General features: G+C 41.9%; 1 protein-coding gene across 2 annotated transcripts in view; it reads right to left on the bottom strand.

The window, feature by feature from the left end:
* The window catches only part of KCNQ5 (potassium voltage-gated channel subfamily Q member 5), a 287,671-nt gene that overhangs the window by 32,999 nt on the left and 233,175 nt on the right, over nucleotides 1-21,497 (bottom strand). The window contains exons 4-10 of one of the 2 annotated variants that reach the window (XM_075046449.1): nucleotides 17,679-17,854; nucleotides 17,122-17,247; nucleotides 9,584-9,694; nucleotides 7,541-7,636; nucleotides 4,482-4,576; nucleotides 2,934-2,960; nucleotides 56-112 (exon numbers count right to left, since the gene is read on the bottom strand). In XM_075046449.1, coding sequence (XP_074902550.1) covers nucleotides 56-112; nucleotides 2,934-2,960; nucleotides 4,482-4,576; nucleotides 7,541-7,636; nucleotides 9,584-9,694; nucleotides 17,122-17,247; nucleotides 17,679-17,854 — 688 coding nt within the window. The remainder of the gene's footprint in view (nucleotides 1-55; nucleotides 113-2,933; nucleotides 2,961-4,481; nucleotides 4,577-7,540; nucleotides 7,637-9,583; nucleotides 9,695-17,121; nucleotides 17,248-17,678; nucleotides 17,855-21,497) is intronic. The other variant, XM_075046448.1, reaches the window with a different exon arrangement.

Below are 21,497 nucleotides of genomic sequence, written 5' to 3'. Positions count from 1 at the left end.
CCTGATGTTAGTTGGCATTCTCAAACATCATGTGAATAGGCAGGATGCTGAATACCTATGTTTCCGAGGGGTGTACATCCTGAAGAGCTTCTGTTTATTACTACAAAGCTTACTAGGAGTGAGGGGAGATAGAGGACCGTGTTACTAAGCATTCCACTGCTAGGTAAGGGGTTAGGATTTCCACCTCAACTTAGATTCTGCATCACTGGCAATTTCTTTTTCATATGGTGCATGCAGAGAGTTTACAATAAATCTACTTTTAGAAACAGATACGGTATAGGAGGTGGAGAGAATTCCAGAGTATAATTTACTTGTTTCCCTCGGAGCAGGGATGAGTTTTTCCCCCAAGCTCCTATACTGGCAAAACTCCTCCTTATTGCATCAGAGGGAGTTGTCTGAATAGGGAATTTCTATTCCGGCTCACTAGTTACAGCACTGGATGGGTGACGTTCACCCTTTGCAGACACCCAATGCGTGTCCTACACACAGCTTAAGACTGCTTATGCTCTCAGGATGTTGTAAGATTCATCAGTCTTGGTCTAGTTTCCTCCACAGGAAGAATTTCAGCCACATTGTATAATTGAACAGGAATAAATATTATTTGCGTTCAGTTTGTGCATTTGTAGAGACGTAGAATTTAACATACAGGCTTTTTAAATAACTTGCAGACGTCTAGAACTGATTTATAGAAACATCTCATTTACAGCGTGGATATACCAGAGAGGTTGTCTACTATTACTTTTGATAAATGATTAATTAGAATACTTGTGTATAATATTTTGAGAAATACAACATACATATTTTTCTTAAAATCAATATGAAGCTACAGCCTCATAAGCACAGCTCTTTCAACTCAAATGCACAGCAACATTTAGTTACCTAATGAAAGACTGTAGGTCTATACATGACAAAACGCAAGGATTCATTTCTGTAAATATAAAGGTCATTTTGGTAGGAAAGAAAATAATTAACTTTTCCCTAAAGTAATAAAAGTTTTTCTCCACTAGAATGGAGTACAGAGCAAAGAGCATACTCAGAAAGCAATCCAATGCACTACTTGTGCAAACACATCTTCATTTAAAGAGTGAAGCAAGAAGCAGCTTACTTTGTTCACATAACATCCCATGCAAGTCACTCAGCATTGCGGTAAGAAAGAAGTTAAATAGTCGAGGACAGTTATCTCAAAGTACGTTGCAGCAGTTTGCATTTACATTTTTACCACAAAAGGCCACATACACCACACGTATTTTAAGTGGCACAAACATACAGCAATATATCACCATAAGAACAATAACCGGCCACCGACAAAACGCACCTTTTTTAAAAGGCACTGAGTGGTCCTTAGGGTTTTTACTGTAGACCAGGATCACAGGAGTTAACTAGTTCATTTTTATACCTACACTAATTTGCAGCAGTGCATATATTAGTTAAGAGTTTCTGAAGGGACAAACATCTTCCATTCGGTGAAAAAAATCTGGCCGAATCATTTAAAACCACAACAGTTATCACTAACACAGAGCGTGTAATATAGTTTTGACAGCTGGGGTTTTTTTTGCATCTAGCTTCTACTTATTGTAAGTAAATTTGTCTCTTTAAGTGCTTGCAAGTACAACTGGGGATAACATCTCCCATCCGCACAAATCCCTATTTTGGAGGTACATACTCATTTACTGCCAGCTTCAGTCTCACCTTTAAAAAAGCTGAAGTCAATTTTAAATGTTGCTATTGAAAGAGTAGGAAATACGGCTGGCAAGCGCAAAAAGTTTGGGTCAGGCTGTAATAAATTAACGAGATCAATACGTTGCTAGCAAGCCTGTGAACGTAACACATACGAGAAGTCACAGAACTGACGGAGCAGGTGAAGTGCTCTTGAGGGACATCTCGGAGCAAATCCAGTGCCCTGGAGTTACTGTGACACTAACAGCAGTTACGTGCACACGGGGGGAAAGGACGGAGTCGGGCGCCGGAGGAGCAATCTGGAAAGTGGAACGGGACACGGGGGATCGACGTGAAGATATGACAGCCCTGTTTGTGCGTGAGGTGCCGCGGTGCTCAGACTCCTCACGGGTGACTGGGTAGCCCAGAAGAGTTTGTGGACCGCAGTACAACTCGAGGGCGGATCTATTTTGGGGGCTGATGTGTCACCGACACTTTTTTCCCTTGCGCTTTCATCGTTTTCTGCTCGGAGGTAAACTCCGCTATGCTCCGATCGTGCCGATACCGCGGTGCCGCCTGCCGAACGCCCGCCGACTCCCGCCCCTAACGAGTTTCGGAGGTAGCGTAATTTCTCTTGTAGCCACCGAGTCCTTCCCCATCCCTAAGGATTCGAGCTAGAAGTACGGCCAAGAGCAGCATCTCCTCCTCCTGCCTTAGGACCGGGCCTCTTCGGGGCTTTCTTTACGGAGCGAGGATCCCGGCGGGGTGGAAATCCCACCTGCCGAAGGGAGCCCCGAGGATGCTCCCGCAAGGCAGCACGGACCCTCGCCAAGGTGACAGTCGGGGGGGTCCTCCTCCTGCGACCGGGGGGGTGGTGGGCTCCTTCACAAAGCCAAATTCAACTATGTGACCGTAGCTTCCGCGGGGATTCGTGGAAGGCGGGAGCACCGATTTTATGGCAAAGCCGGGGGCCGCATCCTTGCCCGGGAGCTGGGTGTGGGGAGGCTGCTCCACTCGCTACTCTGCCTATGTTCGAACCGAGCTTCCCCCCGCAGTGAAAAAGCAAAAAATGGCCTTGTTTTTCCATACAAAAACTGGGACAAAGAAGCCAATTTCAGCAGCGTTAGTCTATCGATACAAGTTTAAAAAAATGCAGTTTGGGATTGTTATCAGTTAACAGTTACAGTTCATTGAACCTACTGTATAGAACCTGAGACATCTACAAGGCGTTAAGAAGCAGCGATTTCACATATAAAGAAATAAAAGAAACTACCAACCTGCTAGAAGCTTCCCCTTGTTCTTTTCTTCAGGTCAGGGAGTGGGAGGGAAAAACATACTTGTTATGCAGATAGTAATCGCATTACTTAGTTACAGACCATGTTAGATATATGATAAACATAAATGGATATATTAATTAACGTACAACACACACGTTACATTGCAACCACAAAAACATTCAAGCAAGACTCGTAACTACAATGCTTCTGAAAAAGAAACTTCTCGGTTGTTTTAACACATGCATAACATGCTTAGTACATACCACTGCAGACTGAGTTGGCAAAGCACTTAGGCAAAATGCATTGCTGACACATATATAACAGAAAGCTGTAGGCTCTTATTAGATAAAGTTATCTCTGGTAAATAAAAAGGTTTAATTTTAGGACAGCACAGCAATACGCTTATTTAAAATAACAAGTAGATGCACTTTTGAGGGACAGTCATATTTTAGAATATTTTAGGTGGGATACAGCTTCATTATTTATGTAATTTTATATCCATCCATTTATACCAATGTTGCCTTCAACCTGTTTGTATATGTCAAAAATCAATATTCCATGTAACTTTTAATCTAAATGCTCCTTTTAGTTTGGAGCATTTTGGAGTTACAGTTGTGGTAATGGATTACTTATGGCTCTGTTCTTGTCAACTCTTTGAAATTCAAAGATCAGCTTTGGGTACCCAGCCAAACCTCTTTTTGGCTGAGCTTTCTGGCACACGATTACCTTTTTACTGTCATGTGGATGTTCATCACCCAGCTTTGAGAGAAACCACTAATTCTCTTGCACTGTCTGCAATAACAACAGTTAGGATGCTTATCAGAGCTTTCCCATAAGGCTCTTAGCACTCTCCTTTTTGATCTTTATCAAGTCGCTTTTACTTCCTGACTTGTGCCCCGTATTGACTCAGTCAACTTATTACCTTCTGGTAAATCTTGTACTGAATTATTGAAGTCTTGGGCTGCCAGCGCTCTGTGAATTCTCACCCAGACTAGGACAGCAAATATTTCCTGTCTGCCAAACTGTGACATCAGGTCCTTTTAGTCATCTTCCACTGACTGTGTGTATAACTGAGGATGTAGTTTGCCCTAAGGAAATACTGACTTTATCAGAAGTTATGACGAAAAGGAGCAGAATCCCCAGTGCATTCACCTGCAGAATACCGCAAGGCGCTCGTCCTTTGGAAAGGTAGATCTGCAGCCATAGCCTGACACAGAGGCACGGGCACAAAAATAACATAAAGTCAAGGAACAGGCTCTGCACTAAACTTAGTATTTTTCTCCTTAGAGAGAATTTGGAACTGGGTGAGACATAAACCTTGATATACGAGTGAGTTTGGGGGAAAATGTGGTGTTTCTTAGCTAAATGGCAATGGTTCGTATTTGTCCCACTGTCCTGGGCTCCTAGATAATATTGATCTGATTTGTTAGTTGAAATTTTTAATGAAAGGACTTAAGAAGACAAAACAAGACGAAAGAGACAAATAGTAATTCTCTATAAGCTTGAACAGACATCGAGAACAGCACCAGCTGCCATATTTGTACCTACTTTGTAGGGCTGCAGGTATGCAAGGCCTTCAAATGAGGCTTCCAGGTAGCAATGGAAACCGATTTCTCATCAGCCGCATAACTACGCCATACACACTACGTGCAGGATATATGGTAAAAAAGAAAAAACAAGGCAAGAGGGAGCAGGGGATGAAACAAAAAATTGAAAAGCAGATTAGTAACCAATACAAGTCATGGCTTTCTTTTATCATTCATAGCACTGATACATGCCTGAGGGGAGGAAGAATACTTTCATAATATCGCCAGGTGGCTGTCAGGTTTGTTCGGCTGGCGTCGGTAGAATAAAACCGCCAAGAAGCCTGGTATGGGGAAACAATAGAAAAGCACAAAGGAACCAAGAACATGAAGTGACAATGCCACCGCACTGATTACGGAGAGAGGGGATTTTGCTCAGACTGGGATGTGCTCTAGTAGGTTGATTAAGGAAATACCAGTAAAAAAACTACCAAACCTTTTGTGAATCACAGTACACTTTACACGATAAAGTAAGAGTTACTGGCTTCGCAGAAGCACCAGAAGATATTCAGCACATAAAGGTGCTCAAAAAAGCATCGCAGGGATTTATTGGTGACAAGTCCATAGGGGACACCCACACAAACTTGCAGTCTGAGGTAAAGAAAGTGTCATAATACATTTTGTAAATGATAATGAAAACCAGACAAAAAGCATTTAGAAGAAAAGAGAAGTATTCTCTGTGGTTTGGAACACCGCTAAATGTTCAAAAATACAAAACAAATCGTTTCAAAGGTGAGTGCCCAAAGCATAGCATTGAAAATGTATTCACTATTTAGATTTATAAGGCCATGTAGACAGTAAGACAGATCCTCGGTTCTACAAACTGGAACAGCTTCCCTGATGTCAGCATAACTATATTAATTTGTACTAGCTGAGTATCTGCGCTTTCCTGTATATTGTCAACTGTTAAATGTCATCCAGGTATTCTTGTACAGAGTCTGTGTTTTCCTACTGCATATCTCCCAGAAATACATCTAGTATTCATCTACAGATGGAGAACCTGTCACTTATTTTGTAAATTGTTCCACTGGTTGGTCATTCTTATTGTCAAAAATCTCTGCATTGTTTTTAATTTGAAACTCTTTGGGTTTGGCTTATAGCCAGAGATACTTGTTATGTTTCTGTCTGCTACATTAAATAGTCCTGGAAGTTTCAGTACTTCCTCTCTGGACTTTGATGTTCAAATAATATTCACACTGAATATTTCTTATAAACTGAAGAAATTAAGAAAAGTATGTCCATATGAAATATTTCAGTTTTCTATAGCGATACCTTAGCTATCTTTAAGTCAGGTAAAGGCTCTAGCAGACAGTATATCTATGGCAACAGAGGAGTTAGCACAGACTAATTCTACAGAGTAGCTGATTAGAAAATAGATATTATCCTGATAAGCTACAGCACACTGATTTCCAAGCTAGTTCATTATCAATATCCACACCAGGCAATTTAAAAAAGCCTGGGCACTGTTACAGTAGACAATGATATGCAGTTCAGACACATCCTGCATTTACGAACATGAAATTTTCTCCAGTCCTGGACTCATTTTTTTCCAATGTTTTCTTTGTTTTCTCCAATTTTCCAGTCTCATTTACAAACTGCAGATGCTGAGGTGGTACGTAGCATGTTAGTACCAGCATCACCATACACAGTGGTAATATCAGCCTTCTCCTACTTGTTACCTTTCTGGTTCTGTACCTAAGGACCATAATAAACCAGCTGGAGTAACATGCTGGGAACTTGTATGAAGCTCTTGACCCTTCTTTCCCACTCTTTCTCATCTGTGTATCTCATCCTTGGTCAAATCCTTCCCAGAGTTACTAGTACTGGGATAGAGGCCTCTTGTAAGAGCCTGAATTCATTGTTTCTAGATCAAGTTTTGTATTTGGCGTATTGAGACATTTGGTAGGAATCGCTCCACCCTGTAAAGTCACCCTGATCATCCTTGGGTTCATTCCCGTGTGCCTGCCCTCATCCTTCCTACGCTGCCAGGCCTTCTGCCATTGGCAAATATTTCCATCAGCAAGTTTGTATTAATTTCCAGATCACTGAAAATGCTGAACTTGAAAATGAACACATGAATGCTGAACAGCCATCTCAAATATTTAGTATTTAATAATCATTGAACAGCAATAATGGAAAACATATATTAACTTTAAGAATGCTTCAAAGACAGCCTGGCATCTATCCTGAACTTATCAGGGAAGTCTAGTATATTCATGCTTAGCTTCTTTATTTGGATTTATTATTTCAGAACTAAAAAACCAGCATAAATGGTAAACGTAAAACGCTTGGGATCCCAAGAAAATAAACTAGGATGCTAGAAGATTATTTCCCCCTTTGTTTTTTCAGTGCATCAAGTAGAGTAAAGCTTGGTGCAAAATCAATCTTTAGAGGATTTTCTCATTTTTAACTAGGACTGTTAATAAAGGAAAAACCCATGAAAAACAGCTGTTTAACAAATATCATGCCACTTTTGCTTAAAAAAATCTTTCTCAATTGTTGATCTGCACCATCACGTCAATATTGGAGCTGAAACCACTTCAGACAATTTCAGACATTTTGGAATCGCTAGCGCCTACATTTCCAGCTTTTGAATTGACTAACAGTGAAAGCAATTCTCTGGGTGGGACACACTTCATTTTCACCAAGTATATCACTCATTGGAGCCCTCTAAACCCTGTACTAGATGAAAAGTAGCTTAATATAGGCAAGAGTGCTGTGCTGTCAGTTGGGTTGTCTAGGGATCAATTCTATTTTTCCAAGTAATTCGCTAACTGCAGGCATGCAATTGACATCTTCGACTTGGTTTCTTCAGCACGGATAGAAAAACTCAAAAACTACACATAGAAATGCTATAGACACAATTATGGCAACACACGGCAGTCACTGCACAAGATTATTTCATGAAACTAACCAATCTGTTAAACGTTATTTCCACAAAATTTCCAAATTGAAATAAAAAAACTTGCTCCAATATGTACTTTAAATTACCTACTATTATCTTTTCACTGATTTCATATTTACCTGAATTAGACTGGCAGCTGGATTCCTCCTTTTCTCAAAGTGTTTCTGACGATGCTGCTCCTGCACTTTTAACGCGAATCCTGAGCCAAGGATGCCCTGCAATACAATACGTCATTTATCATTATGTAGGTAGTTTTTTCAACAAACATACATAATCAACTAGAAAGATTTTGTGAAGATCGTTATGCCATATGATTGCTTCAGATAACACATTTATGACAGTATAGGACAGTATAAGGCTTAAGAACTGTGCCCATTTCGTGGCGAAGCAGGAGACTCCTTACTTATGAGATAACATCTGTGGTGCTCCCAATGACACTCATCCCAATCTTTGCTTGGGTCTGTGCTACACTATGTTCCTGCAACTCTAAAGGCCATGTGGATATACATATATATATATGTGTGTGTATATATATATATATATAAAAAATCAAGCAGGAACATTCAGAGGAACTTAAGCCAGGAATGATGATGAAATGACCCACTGCCAGATATGCCAGATATATACGGACCGCAAAGTCCGTATCTGCAGTGCTTATTATAACTTTTGATTTTGGAAAAGTTAGAAAATGCCTTGCTTAACAGTTTAAGACCATTTCTTCTCACTCTTTCCTATCTAAATAATCCCCATTGTTCATCCTATAGGCTATGAAAAAAAGCTGCTGCTGAAACCTCTCCCCTTTTAGCCTTTTTACTTTTGAATAAGTAAGATAAATTTGACTGCTGCTGAACAGACCCAAAGATTGAGAATGTTTCCCTCCTTGGCTTGCAAGGAGTGTAATATTTCTGCTGGGCATGTCTGCATTGTAAGAAAGAATATTTCCACTTGATTTTTAGTCAGGATAAAATAATATCAGAAATGCTCAAGATTCACACATATGTCTTGTTTTACAGACAGGCTCAACACTGAAGTGTTTATGAGGAAAATGAGTATCTGTACGTAGATGCTACACGAGGAACAAAATTTCTGGCATCTCTAATATGTCGGGTTATTCACCTTTAACATGTTCATTGTAGTCCTGCTAAAACTAACTCTCTTGTTAGGTGACAAAGGGAATTAATTACAGTAGCTGCCGTTAAATGTCAAAGATTCACAAACAGGTAATATATTATAATTATAATCATAATCATAATGCATTATAATATGCTAGAGATACTGAAATACTCTCTGTACTTAGAGTAAGAAACAAATGCAGTACACCAGATGATTCAATGCTGTTGGCAAAAGCTGACTTTTAATCTTGGTTTGTCTATCTGGTTGAAAACAAATGTATTATTATAACACACATGTTTTATAGTGAACTACGGATACTGAATCTGAGTATTAAAGTATTGCTTTTCTGTATATGTTGCACTGGATGCAATACAACAAAATACAAATGTCACTTCTGACTTCATGCTTATTCAATACTAATTTAAAAAAGAAAGGAAATTCACTCACAAAAATGAAAAGTTATTTCTGAAGCTACACTATATTTTAGCTATTAGACGATTCCCATTTTCATTAAAGTCTCTGGAACATTGATAAAAGCAATGTAAATAAACTGTCACGCTTATTTACAATCATTCACAGAAAATCATAGTTGCATTTTTACATTCAATGACATTAACTTTTGGTTATTTAATCCCTTCTGCTACTCTCTGTTGGTAGCCTGAACATGGCCATACAAGACAACCTATTAGAAATATCTCACTATTTTTTTCAATAGAATCTAACTCAGAAAAACATATCAACTGATTTTTTTTCAAAAATCTGAAAGAAAAGCAGTAATATATAAGCCACACTTCATAACAAAAGAAAGGAATTTCAACATTATACAATAGTATGCTACCTAATCTAGGATTATTTCCCAGTTTTGTCCATGCCAAAGAAACTCCCCAAAACTCAAGCAATGACCCCAAACCTTTCGTTTGGATTTTGGATAGCAGTTCCCTAGTTGTCACAGAGCAACCTTCAGCTTCCTTCAGCTTTTTGTATCGTAACAGTGGGAGCAGCTACAGAAGTTTCTATTACCTTTTTACAAATTTTATAGGCATACTCACAGCAGGTAGTGCAAAGAAAGAAATGCCAAGTAGCGCAAATCCTGCAGAAAGCAACCTTCCAAGCCAAGTAAGAGGAGTTTTGTCTCCGTAGCCAATGGTTGTCAATGTGATCTAAAAAGAAACGAATGAACATCGTGGTTTACCAGAAGTCACTGAGGGATTAGTTGCAGATTAATTATGTTGTGTGAAACAGCGTTTCCACTAAATAATCCAAGACATGACATATATATATATATTTTTGTTGTTGTTGTTTCTAAAAGAAAACCAAACATAAATAAATTAACTTTAATACATTTTCCTATTAAAACTTAATACCGTTTATGACTGAATAAAACCAAGATAAATAATAAATGTGAGAAAACCACCTAAATAAGCAATAAATAGGTTAAAAAAAAAAAGCAAACAGAAGGTCTGGGATCTCAAAGTTGAGTCAAATGGTGGGAAATTACGTGAGCCGGGCAGAAAAAAGTGTTCTTTTCCATGGTCGTAAAGGTGTTTCACCTATTTTCTGCAGGGAAATATAACTGTATGTATTTGCACAACTACACAAATATAATAGTGGAAAAACACAGTAGGGAGGAAGTTGAAGTTCGCAGATGATATGAAGTCAAAGGAAGAGCAAGCAGCAGCTGCATTTTCCACAAGACCATCAGTACAATCTGAAGTGGATTATCTTCTGAAACACAAACCCCAGTAATCAGTAGCTGGAAGGAAATTTAAGTAAAGTTCCCGGTCCTTTCCCCTTCCTTATGAGAGGCTCGGGTATACCTATATCACTCCTGATGTGAAGGTCCAACGACTACGACTACTACGCAGCAGATGCAGAGGTACCTCAGGCTGTTGGACAACGTTAGCTCGGACCTACGTGGGGAGAGGTCAGAGAGGAAGAGGATGGCATCTGTGATCCCTTTGCCTGGCGGGTGTCGTCAGGGGCTCAGCACATAGATATTTCAAAAGTTGTGCTGTGGAGGCCAGCACCTGCGCCGTGGAGCACCGGAGTTTCGTACCGGTGGGAGGGTTCTCCACGTGCAACTCGTTGGCCACGGGCAACGTAGAAATGCAAACGCCGCTGGGATAATGGTGCGTGGTTGTGGTTTACCGAGCGTATCTCCAAGGCAAAAGATTCCGGCTTCAAGCCTGCGTGTGGCTGAGGGTCTTCCCTGACCCAAGGAAACGTCCTCCAGGCTACTCGTGGCCCGGGAAGCGTGCCGGTCCCAAACCTGGGGACTGGGCTGGTGGGAGAAAGTCACGGCTCTGCGTTTCCCTCGTGGGGAGTGGGGACCCAGCCCGCTGCAGAGCCGAGGATTTCCGAAGAGCGGGTGGGAAGCGGCAGGACGCGTGCTCGGGCAACGGCACATGCTGTTGAAGGACAAAGACAGACAACGGTAGGCTGAATGCCAAGGACTCCAGAGCCTGTTATTAGCGGAGAACATGTGCACGGAGAATTATTTTACATCGTGTACCAAATGTGGGCAAGTTCAGGCTTAGCAAATATTCTGGCAGGAACGAATTCTTCAGGAAAATGCCTTCTAGAGACATTATTTTGCTTCCAGCTTCCTCAAAGTTCATTCCTAGGCAAGACGGCCAAAGCAATTCTATTTAATGCTGGGGTCACCACAGGACAAAAGAAGGAAAGTCTTTTGGAAGTAATTAGATTTCAACTATTTAGGGCTCTGTAGATAGTAAACAGTGCTTTTAATTGCTCCCATTGTTGGGAACAAGCTGCGGGTGTAATTCACCCTGAGAGCGCCATAGTGACTGAAAGAGGGTGAGCTGAACTAAGGCTGCAGCTGAAATTTCAAGTGGTTATCAAGTCTCAAGTTTTGTAATGCTAGCCCGGTCACAGACACACCACCTCGCACACTTATCAGGTCTCGCTCTCCTTCCTTGCTCCTCTTCACTTCCCTGCCCCATCCCCTCTCCCTGGCTTTTGCTGGACTCTTTGGAGAGCCAACGCAACCCAGGAAGGCGGAGGGAATTATCCACGTTTCTGCGTGGTTTGTTTCTGCTCTTTCGGTGAGTTGTGTTAGCTCGTGGAGGCGCCTAACGAATTCCAGAGCCTGCAGAAGGCAGCTCGCGGCTGAGATGGAGCGATAAGGAGGAAGGGAGATGGGAAGGCAGCTCCCTCTTTCCCTGAAGAGCTGATGCAACCACGCTCTTGCCCTGGCAGAGGGGCTCGATTTGGATTTCCTTTGTCGGCTGAAGAAGGTTTTCCCAGCTCTTCTCGTCAGAGCGCAAGTGCAGAACAGTTTGAGGCTATTAAGACCCCTAGAGCAGTGAAGCGCTTGAACAAATGAATCCCTGAATAAAAGTTTGTTGAAATTCGTTTCCAGGACAGCCACTGCGAAGCAGTTTGAGGCTCTGGAACAAGCCTGGTTTCTTGGCTTCTGTCCAGCTCCCTATCTCTGCCAGACGCTGGAAAGTACAGAGATATCTCCTGCCTGGGCTGACAAGAAGGAAACAGAACTAAGTGTCATCTGCATATTAATGATATTGCCACCGAACTGTCTTCCGAAGAAATCAAAGATAAACTTGAACCTTTGGGATCCGACATCTGGGAGTGATCCAAAACCAGGAGCAGTCACACAGACTGTATCTCTGGAACTTATCCAAAGAAAATAACAAGACCATATTAAAGCCTTTCCCCCCATTCTTTCAGGTCCTGAGGACTTAATGGTATCAGTCTGTGATTAAGAATATCAGTGGCTTCTTGCTCACACTGAGCTGTTTTATCTCGGGATGGTCTTTACATGGACGTATAGGTGTCAGCACCGTGCCGTATCGCCTTACTCGATGCTGAACAAATGGGTTTGATCTTCATTTTATGTTCCTCTCATCACACAACTAAGAAAATATTTTTCCAGACAACTTCAGGGTCAAGTTCAGGAATAATCCTCCGCATCTTTGTTGGTCCTGCAAGAGAATGACTAAACCACTGGCCATGCCCTGACTGGCATAATGCTGAGGTTAAATTAACTGAACAGGGTGTGGAAAACTACTGGACGTGAGACTGTGAAAACATGAGAAATTTCCAGACGTCACTGATAATAACGTAAGAAGCAGAGAGAAGTTACAGCTACCACTGTGAGGGGAGGTTGGATCCCACGGGTGGTTAAGGGAGAAGTGACCAAAGTTCAAAGGTGACCGGCAGAAATTATTTGGGATCTTTCAGGGATCACAGTCTTGCAAGGACAAGGGCACCTAGGTGACGGCATCAGCGGTACCGTACAAGGCCAAGAGTGACGAGGTGACAGAACTACAAAATCTGTAGGAAACCTGTGCAGGTAGTTAGGGACAGGTTGTATATTTGAGAGGAGACTTGGTCAGAGGAAGCAAAGTGGTGAAAAAGAGGATCAAGATACTGTAAAAGAAATAACTAGGTGCGCAAATCATGTCTTTCTGGGGATACCAGCTGAGGAGCCCCGTGTCTGATCACCGCAGCCTAAACCAGGACAATAAACCAAATCCTTTAGAGTTTACCTGTACAGGACTCATTTCACCTAACTTGAAAAATAAAACGCTTAGGTGTTTAGCATGTCCGGTCACCGCAACATGTACAATGGAAAGAGAGATTCCTCCAGCGGGTAACTCATCCTATCCTAAAATGTAGGACTTGGGCTTGCCAGAAGTGTCTAGTGCCACCAGCGATGCCCTAGGGCATCTGAACAGGGACCACCCGCAGGAGAGGCAGCGGACCCTCCAGCAGATCTCCCAGGGCACTGTCTGTCTGTGTTCAAGCAACTGAATCACATTCCTACATGGCTAAACGAGCCAGCTGAGTCCTATCTTGTGTACCAGATGCAAAACACTCCGTTTTGGTTGCTTCTATAAATGAGGTGTCTGGACAGACCAGCCAGGGCAGGCAGTGTCACCTGGCTAGACTCAAAACTCACAACGATGATAGAACTTCTGTTGTATCTCATTGCTGGAGCTAATAAATATGCTAATACTAAGTGAGGTAATATAATAATGAATGTGATTATATAAGCTAGGTGCCTTCAATTAGACGAGATAGGACCCAGGAGGCCCCCCTCTCTACCCTAATATTTCTTTCTGATGTCATTTTATGTCCTGCTAGCAGTACTTACCTTTGGAAACTTTACCTGACATCAATTAACTGAAAAAAATGTAGTTCGCTTATGCTATCATTACATTAAATGGGAAGAATGTCATCGATATTAACTCATTTGAGCTAGTAATTGTGACAATATTATTCAGTGTAATATGTTTTGTTCACCTACAGGTCTCTTTGGAGTGCCAGAGCCATTCTGTATCCAACTGTAACTACTGGACACCACTTGAAAAAATGACTTATTAAGAGAAACTCTGTCAAATGTGTAAGAGAGACAGGAATCTTAATTGCATTACATTTGCAGGTAAAACTAATTAACGTACAAACTAAATGCCACTTTAAGCACACACAGTTCTAGCTAACACTAGCAGTTCTCAGAAAACCATGCATGGTTTGCTTTTGAAATACTTAAGTTTTTAAATTGATCTTTTGTTCCCATGTAGTTTGGTTATTCTATTCCGCTAAATGAATTTACCTTCTCTACCAAAGCACATTTTGAACTTGAGCTCTTCATATAACACACCCTGTTGGGTGCTGTTGTGTTTGGCAGCACTGTGGGGACCCCAACGCCAAGAATATTCACAACAGTAACATTAGCGTGATGTTTAAGCTGCGCATTGCACAGTACAACGCGCAATTGCAAATACAGTGGAGTATTCATATGTAAATATCAGGGTGCCATATCCTGCCTTTCATCTCAGCGTAAAAATGCAGGCTTCAGCAATGGAGTCAGTGAAATAACCATAGCAGGGTATGGCCCTCAAATAATTGGAATTGATGAACGGGTTAATTGCTGCATGCTGGGTCTGGTCTTGTAAGGGGGGGCAAAAGTGCCCCTAAAAAGCCTGAAATTTAAGGTCACTATTTGCGCCTGACTTCAGTGGAGTCTTTTCTTTCTTGTACCTCTGCCATCACAGAATTCAGTCTGGGATTTGGTAGATGCTCTGTGATTTAAGTTAGAACAACTTTTGCAAATAAACAAATCAATGAGGCTAAGCATTGATTTCCCCTAGAATGCCATACAATCTGACCTTTTCAAAATCTGCATGTGGGTTACTCTGGCAGTAAAAACAACCATGACTAAGAAGCACATTATGCATTTCCCACATACTGTTTTACATATTATACAAAAAATACTATTATTAAAATGGCAAAGATAACAGGTAAGGGGGAACACTGATTTTCAGTAACTTTGTGCACTTAAGCACATTAAAAATTTAAATGTATTCATGTCACACTTGGGAAAGAAAAAAGATATAGAAATATACAATACAGATTGTTTTCAGGTTTTTGATTACAGTTTGTTGTTTTTCCTGCTGATGTCAAGAAAAGATTCCTATTTTCTCAGTTGCACTACTTATCTGACCTATGAGTCATACTTTTTCACTTCATAGTGTACAAAATATTTTAAGCACCACTTTATACAATGATTATTTTTTAGTGGGGCTTTTCCTTAAAAAATAGCAGTCAGCAGGTAGTGGAGAAGCAAATTCTAAAATAAAGACCTTGCTCCTGCTGCCGGAGCTGTTGAGGGAGAAGGATCTGGATCTAACCTGAGCCTCAGCCAGATGTCAGAGTTGAGGTCTGAGGTTGCTGGGACCGTCCCGTTCCTCACCCATAGGTTTCCCCAGCAGGCAGGGGGGTACAATCCTCCGCTTAGTCCAAACTCCCTAAGTCACCCACGGCTTTGTGGAGAGGAATCGAACGGCTGAAAACCCGCGTTGCCAGACCCACCCACTGCCACCCCCGAAGGGGCAACGGTGTTTGCAGACCGCCGGAGCCAGGGTACCCATCAGTGAGGACCCCAGCGTCCCAAGCCAGATGCTTCCCAACCGCGTCAATCCAGGCAGGTTAGAAAGCTTTAAGCCAAACCTAGACCTCAGCTTTTGAAGAAAAGTGAAACAAAATAAACTGCAGTGATGGGACCAAGGGTAAAACCTTCTCTCATGACTTTAGCCGATATGAATTTTACATGTGTTTGGATTACAGGATAAAAATGTGTATTTTATCAGAGATCTGCCTTGATGCTCTGAAGCAACAAGTTTCAGGAAAAATATTTTTGTATATTTGTAGATGCACAAGTAAGACCTACTAGGTCTGGCTGTTCCAAGCTCCCAATTCTGTGCACTGGTAACACAGAAATCTAGTCTCTAGGGAAGACGTGTAACAAATGATTAACCCTTCAATGAACAAACTTCAAATACAAATACTAATACAAAACCAAACTATTCCTACTAGTAGGCAATGACCTTGACCTTTGCTCAAAACATAACCAAAACTTATTAAAAATATTTCTCAAGGATTTCAAGCATTTTGGAAAGGGCTTTTGCACGGTCCGTCTACGCGTGCTCTGAGCCTGCGGATACCACTGAGTGCAGATGAAATCTTGTCAGCAGAAGGTCTGAGGTGCGAAAGCTTCATTTCTGCATCCCTCTGGTGAGGAGAGGTGGCAGAGGCTGGTTCAGATCTTGCACTTATTCCAGGAAAACTAATGAGTGCTCTGGGTTATGTCAGTATTAATGATCTCACGGGCATCACGTCACTACTCAGACACTGTCGGAGCTCAGGGTGTTTGTTCTACTGCATCAGAAGGAAAAGAAAAGCAGTTTATACTGCCTGGCAATGGCTCTGCCATAGGCTTTGTTGGGGCAGATTTCTTAAGCTGCCTAAGTAACTCCCACACAGTGCAGGCGTCTAGCTCACTACAGGGCATTTTTAAGCAAAAAACCCTACACACTATGCCATAAAAAAAATTTTTTCAAAATTTCAGACCTAGTTTTTTGTTGTTCATTTAAAGCCTGGTCTATTTAAACATGTAAGCATTCCTATAATCCTCCTTCTTTCAGAAAAGCAGTCAGGCATGTACTTAGATCCCACAGTTTTCAACACAGGAAAACCAATTGATTTGATAGTTAAGCATGAGCTCAACTAAATAAGGGCCGTTATACCTGTAAAAATAACACTGCTGAACCAGAATGGGAATATTTATTCGTGCTTTTTCTGCTCTAGGTACAGAGGAGGGAGAAACAACATCATTCTAAGGGTGCTGATGATACTCTTCCCTTCACCGCAAAGCTGATGTGAGAATTTTTTCCCTCTTTCTTTCCTGACACTTGTTCCTCTTCCTGCACTGCAGCTTACAGCCCTCTGACTTGGATCAAAGCAGCTCTTTGTGGGACCATATTACAAACTGTATTACTGAAAGGATCTGGGTTAAAAAATAAAATGCTTTCTTCTCTTGAAGGTTTAGTGGTCTGGTTTGCAGCAGGAACACATAAACAGCTGTTCTGCAAGATGGGGTGAAATGAACTATGGATGTGCAAGAGAACAGCTGGAGGAAGAAGCTTCTCAGACCCGTTTTCTGCCAGTGAAAACAGTTCACTGAACAGCACACTAAGTTAAAATCCACAGTAGGTGAAATTTTAGCATACTGGTTAAAGAGTGTGTATTATTTTTCTGTACTTACTGTGCCCCACCAGAGAGCATCTGCATATGTGGAGAATTGGTTATTTGCATCTTTTTCCACCAGATAAACCAGGAAAGACGAAAAGATGAGTACTAAAAATCCTATGTACCAGGCTGTGATTAATTCCTAGATAAAAGAAACCAGAGATCAATATCCATTTGAAAGACTGAACAGAATGGCATTTCAAGGAAGACATAATAAAAAGATCTATATTTTTTTTTTGGCATTTGAGCAGTTAAAAGTCAAGTGCTTCCCTACAGATGCAAATTTTCTCTTAAAGTGGACCAAATCCAGTCCTGTGATGCTTCAGCAACTTCACCAGTATGTATCAAATTACAACAGCGTATCAAGGACAACATTTTCAACATATTGCAAAAACTGTTAGCATTTAACATGGCCTGCTGTATCTGTGCTAATGCCCATTACAACTTGATGTTACTTCAGAAAATTTTAGGTATTCTCCTCAAAACTGATAAATGTTTGTTTCCTTGGCTTCTTATTGAATCACATCGAGTGAAACTATCAACCAGACAAAATCAGCATCTAGCATTACGTACCTTGCTATGTGCATAAACTACTGAACCTAATAATTTCCAAGTGCCTCCTCTTCGGTCCATGCGCACCATACGAAGGATCTGTAGGAAACGAAGACTTCTCAGTGCTGATGTTGCAAAAATGTTACCCTGAGTTTTTGCAGAAACAACTGCTATTGAAGCGATGAGAACAATGATGTCTGAAAGAAATACATTACAGAAAACATTAATGACCGAGCACCAATAAATAACACATACATGTACATGAGCTGAATGAGGGGACAAAAGAGAGACTCCTGCGGTGGGTGGGAAACCGAAGGACTGAGATTCCTCTTTGAGGTAGGGATGTGAGGTCAGGGCTGTGTCAAAAACTACCCTGGGAGCCTCCAGGGTGAAAACTGAGGGTAGTAATTTTGAAAACATGTGGATAAATGGAGCAGTGTTGAAGGAACCTCATCAGCTTTGAAGCCTGATGTAGCAAACTGTATAAATCAGTAGATGGATTTGAACTTTTTCCTTTTATATCTTTTCCCATAGCGACTTTCTTACGAAATGGCAAAAAAGAAAACAAAGATAAGAAACAAATAGAGCAGCCCAAGTGGTGAGAGTCCAGTGGAACCGGACTTAGAAGCACAGGTATTAATTTCCTATGAGTACAAACACTGTGTGGTTGAGGCATGTAGTTTCTGGACACAACTGCCCTGATGTACCGTTTCCTGGAAAGGAAGAAATACAGTGCTGGGTACTCAGAAGCATTCTTTTAGCTGGCAGTCTGGAAAGTTTGTTGAAACCCAGCAAGTGTTAGGATTTATTTCTCAGGTCACAGATTCAAACTGTGAGAGTGAGTTCGTTCCGCATGAACTAATCAGCCAACCGCCCTTAATGCCAGAACAGCATTTAAAGGGAGATGAGGAAAAGCAGGACAGTGATGGCACACGGATGCTGTGTGAAGGCATAATGTTCTTTTACGATGATTGGGGCAGACACACCGGTGTGCACGGAGGGGAAAAGCATAGAACAAGCTCTGTGTTACTTCATCACCTCATAATTAATTTCCTGACCTTCTTCAAAAGTTTAAAGAGCCTCTGTAAAAAATACCTGCTTTAAATCTTAGGATTTTGTAGTGTTTGTGTGTTTCTATGCAAGGATAATCCAAACTCATGTTTGCCAGTGAAGAACTGAAAGGAATTTCTTGTTGACACAAGTTTTGCTTCTTTTGTGTTGGGTATGAACACTCATCTTGTCCCAAGCGTAGCTCCTACAAGTCAAGAATGACCCAGCAAGTGAAAAGGTCAGTTCCATCCAGTACAGTAGAAAATAGCCTTGGTTCATTCTGCTCAGCCACCAAAGAAAGTTGAGGTCCAAATACCCTTGCCTGCAAACATCCTGGGTTTCTCTGAACTCAGCTCTGGATGGCTTTGTCCTCTTATTACAATACTAAAGGTACAGACAACCTGTGGTTTAAGGAGCAGGACACTAAACTGAATTGTGGAAATCCTTGTCACAAGATGCTATAAGTTTACTTAAGTTCAAAGCCAGCAGGATGATCTCATGGGAGAAGATTTAATCATGGGCTAATTAATACCAAGAGCCCACTTCTGGCTCAGGGCTTCTCCAATTCGCAGGCTGTTGGAGGCTGAGAGACTCTTATGGAGAAATATCATCGTATGTTTGCCCTGCTTGTGTAATCTTCTCTGACCGTTCACTGTTGGCTAGTGTGTCACTGTTGGACACAGTGTGTTAGGCTAGGCTGACCTTATGCCTGTCTTATGCTCTGACATTTTCAAATGCCTTTGGCTACTACATAGGTGGATCATAGGTGGCTACTATATAATTGGCTACCAAAAAAGCTGGATTTGCCTCTAGATGTAAATCCAACGTGTTCAGAGATGAAGAAGAGCCAGAAATGGATAAAGTATCCTGGGGTGTCTCTGCCAAGAACAAGTCTCACGAGCATGACAACCAGATGCAGGAGGTCTGGGTGAGAATTCATAGAATCATAGAATCATTTAGGTTGGAAAAGACCAAGATCATTGAGTCCAACCATCAACCATGCCCACTAAACCATGTCCTGAAGTACCCCATCCACTTGCCTTTTGATATCTCCAGGGATGGTGACTCAACCACTTCCCTAGGCAGCCCATTCCAATGTTTGACAACCCTCTCAGTAAAAAAAATTTTTCCTAATATCTAACCTAAATCTCCCTTGCCTCAACTTGAGGCCATTTCCTCTTGTCCTATTCAGAAATAGGACAACTGACAAGGAAAAGTTAGACATCACAAATTCTAACGGAGATCAGAAGAATAGATGGGGTGGGATTCCGCTCCACATGAAGACATTTAAATTTAGGTGTCCGCATGTGAAGCAGGTGCAGCCCAAGGAAATCACGTCAGCTGAGAGAGGTGCAGCTAATCCTCAGGAAGGCTGCCCAGCTGACCCCTGCTCTGGGCTTGGTACAAAAAAGGCTCGGTTCAGCTGCCCGAATTTATTGGTCCAGTGCCATTTGAGATGCCTTAAGGTATCTGAGACATCCCCTAGGTCTGGCAGCTATGCTCTTGGACCTGGGAAGGCTGTGCCCTTCAGGAGAAGTCGCTGGAGAGCGGGGAATGTCACGTAACAGGGGACACTTCTATGTACGCCGCCGAACTAAGCCCTAGATCTTGACCGACTATGCTGGAAGTATAGACACGTAGCACACACATACCCACCTACAAGCAAACTTCTATATTTAGGTGTCTTTATCTGGATGAGGCTCACATAGAGCATGCTGGAAAGCCTTGAGCAACACGGACTGTGTTGAAGAAAGACCGTCCCTGGTGACTAACACGATGGCAAGGTTAGCCTGGCTTGTCCCACGCTGCTCCGGGCAGAGCAGCAATGTAAGAGCCATTTTTAATTAGTGGTGACTGGCTAGCAGCAAATCAGATATCATTAGAAAAGCAGCGTGCACTCCTGCAAATCATTCTTAGAACTTAGAAGAGAGTAAGGTCACCCAAATATTATGAATTATGCATTTGGTCTCAAAATTATTAAAGTGTTTACTGGGGGTTTTGGTTACCCTCAACCACTATCAACAGGACAGTTTGTTACAACAGCCAGCGTTTGCTCCTGCTCTTATGCCTGCCCATTCCAGGAGCTCTGACAGCTTTCCTTATAACATGGGGTTTCCTGGAGGCCCCCCCCACTCCAAAAAATTCAAATTAATTCAGTTTTGCCAGCACTGCACAGCATCTGCCCTGTGCTGCTGGGAACCCTCTGCCCCACTGAGGGTCTCTGGTCCCCTCTGACCATGAGAGACAAAGAAGCCAACAGCACCATAGCTGTCTTTTCCCTTTTTTTAAAGTGTTGGTTCAAGGGAGTTATCTACTTGCGTATAACCTTCTAGATGGAGGGTTGGGATAGGGAGAGGCAAAAGGAGCTGAGCCAGAGGAAACGGGGGAGCAGAAAACGCACTGGCACATGTTTAAAAAACAGTTGGAGGGAAGAGAGCCTTCCCGGGCTAGGCTGGTGGTTTTTTCACACCTTGCTTTCTCATCTTCTTCACCTCTTCACAGTACACCCACCCCTCCCAAACCACCCCCCTCCCCAGCTCCTCAGGCTGGGAATAGGGAAGGAAAGAGTGTGTCCATTGCCTGAGGCAGCGCTCCCTGGCTGCGTTTCCCTCGGAAGCAGGGAAGGCAGGCAGGCACATTATTTCAGCATAGTTTAACTTGCCAGGAACAGGTGTAAGATAAATCAAAATAAACCCTTCTTGGAATGAAATCAGAGTCCAAAGGAAAGTTTGCAACAGTTGAAAGTCACTTCTGAATATGTTAAACTTGCTTGGTTTTCTTATTTAAGCA

The sequence above is a fragment of the Buteo buteo genome, chromosome 15 (genome assembly GCF_964188355.1).
Source record: "Buteo buteo chromosome 15, bButBut1.hap1.1, whole genome shotgun sequence".
NCBI classification, from domain to species: domain Eukaryota; kingdom Metazoa; phylum Chordata; class Aves; order Accipitriformes; family Accipitridae; genus Buteo; species Buteo buteo.
This window is presented reverse-complemented; position numbering and strand designations above follow the sequence as displayed.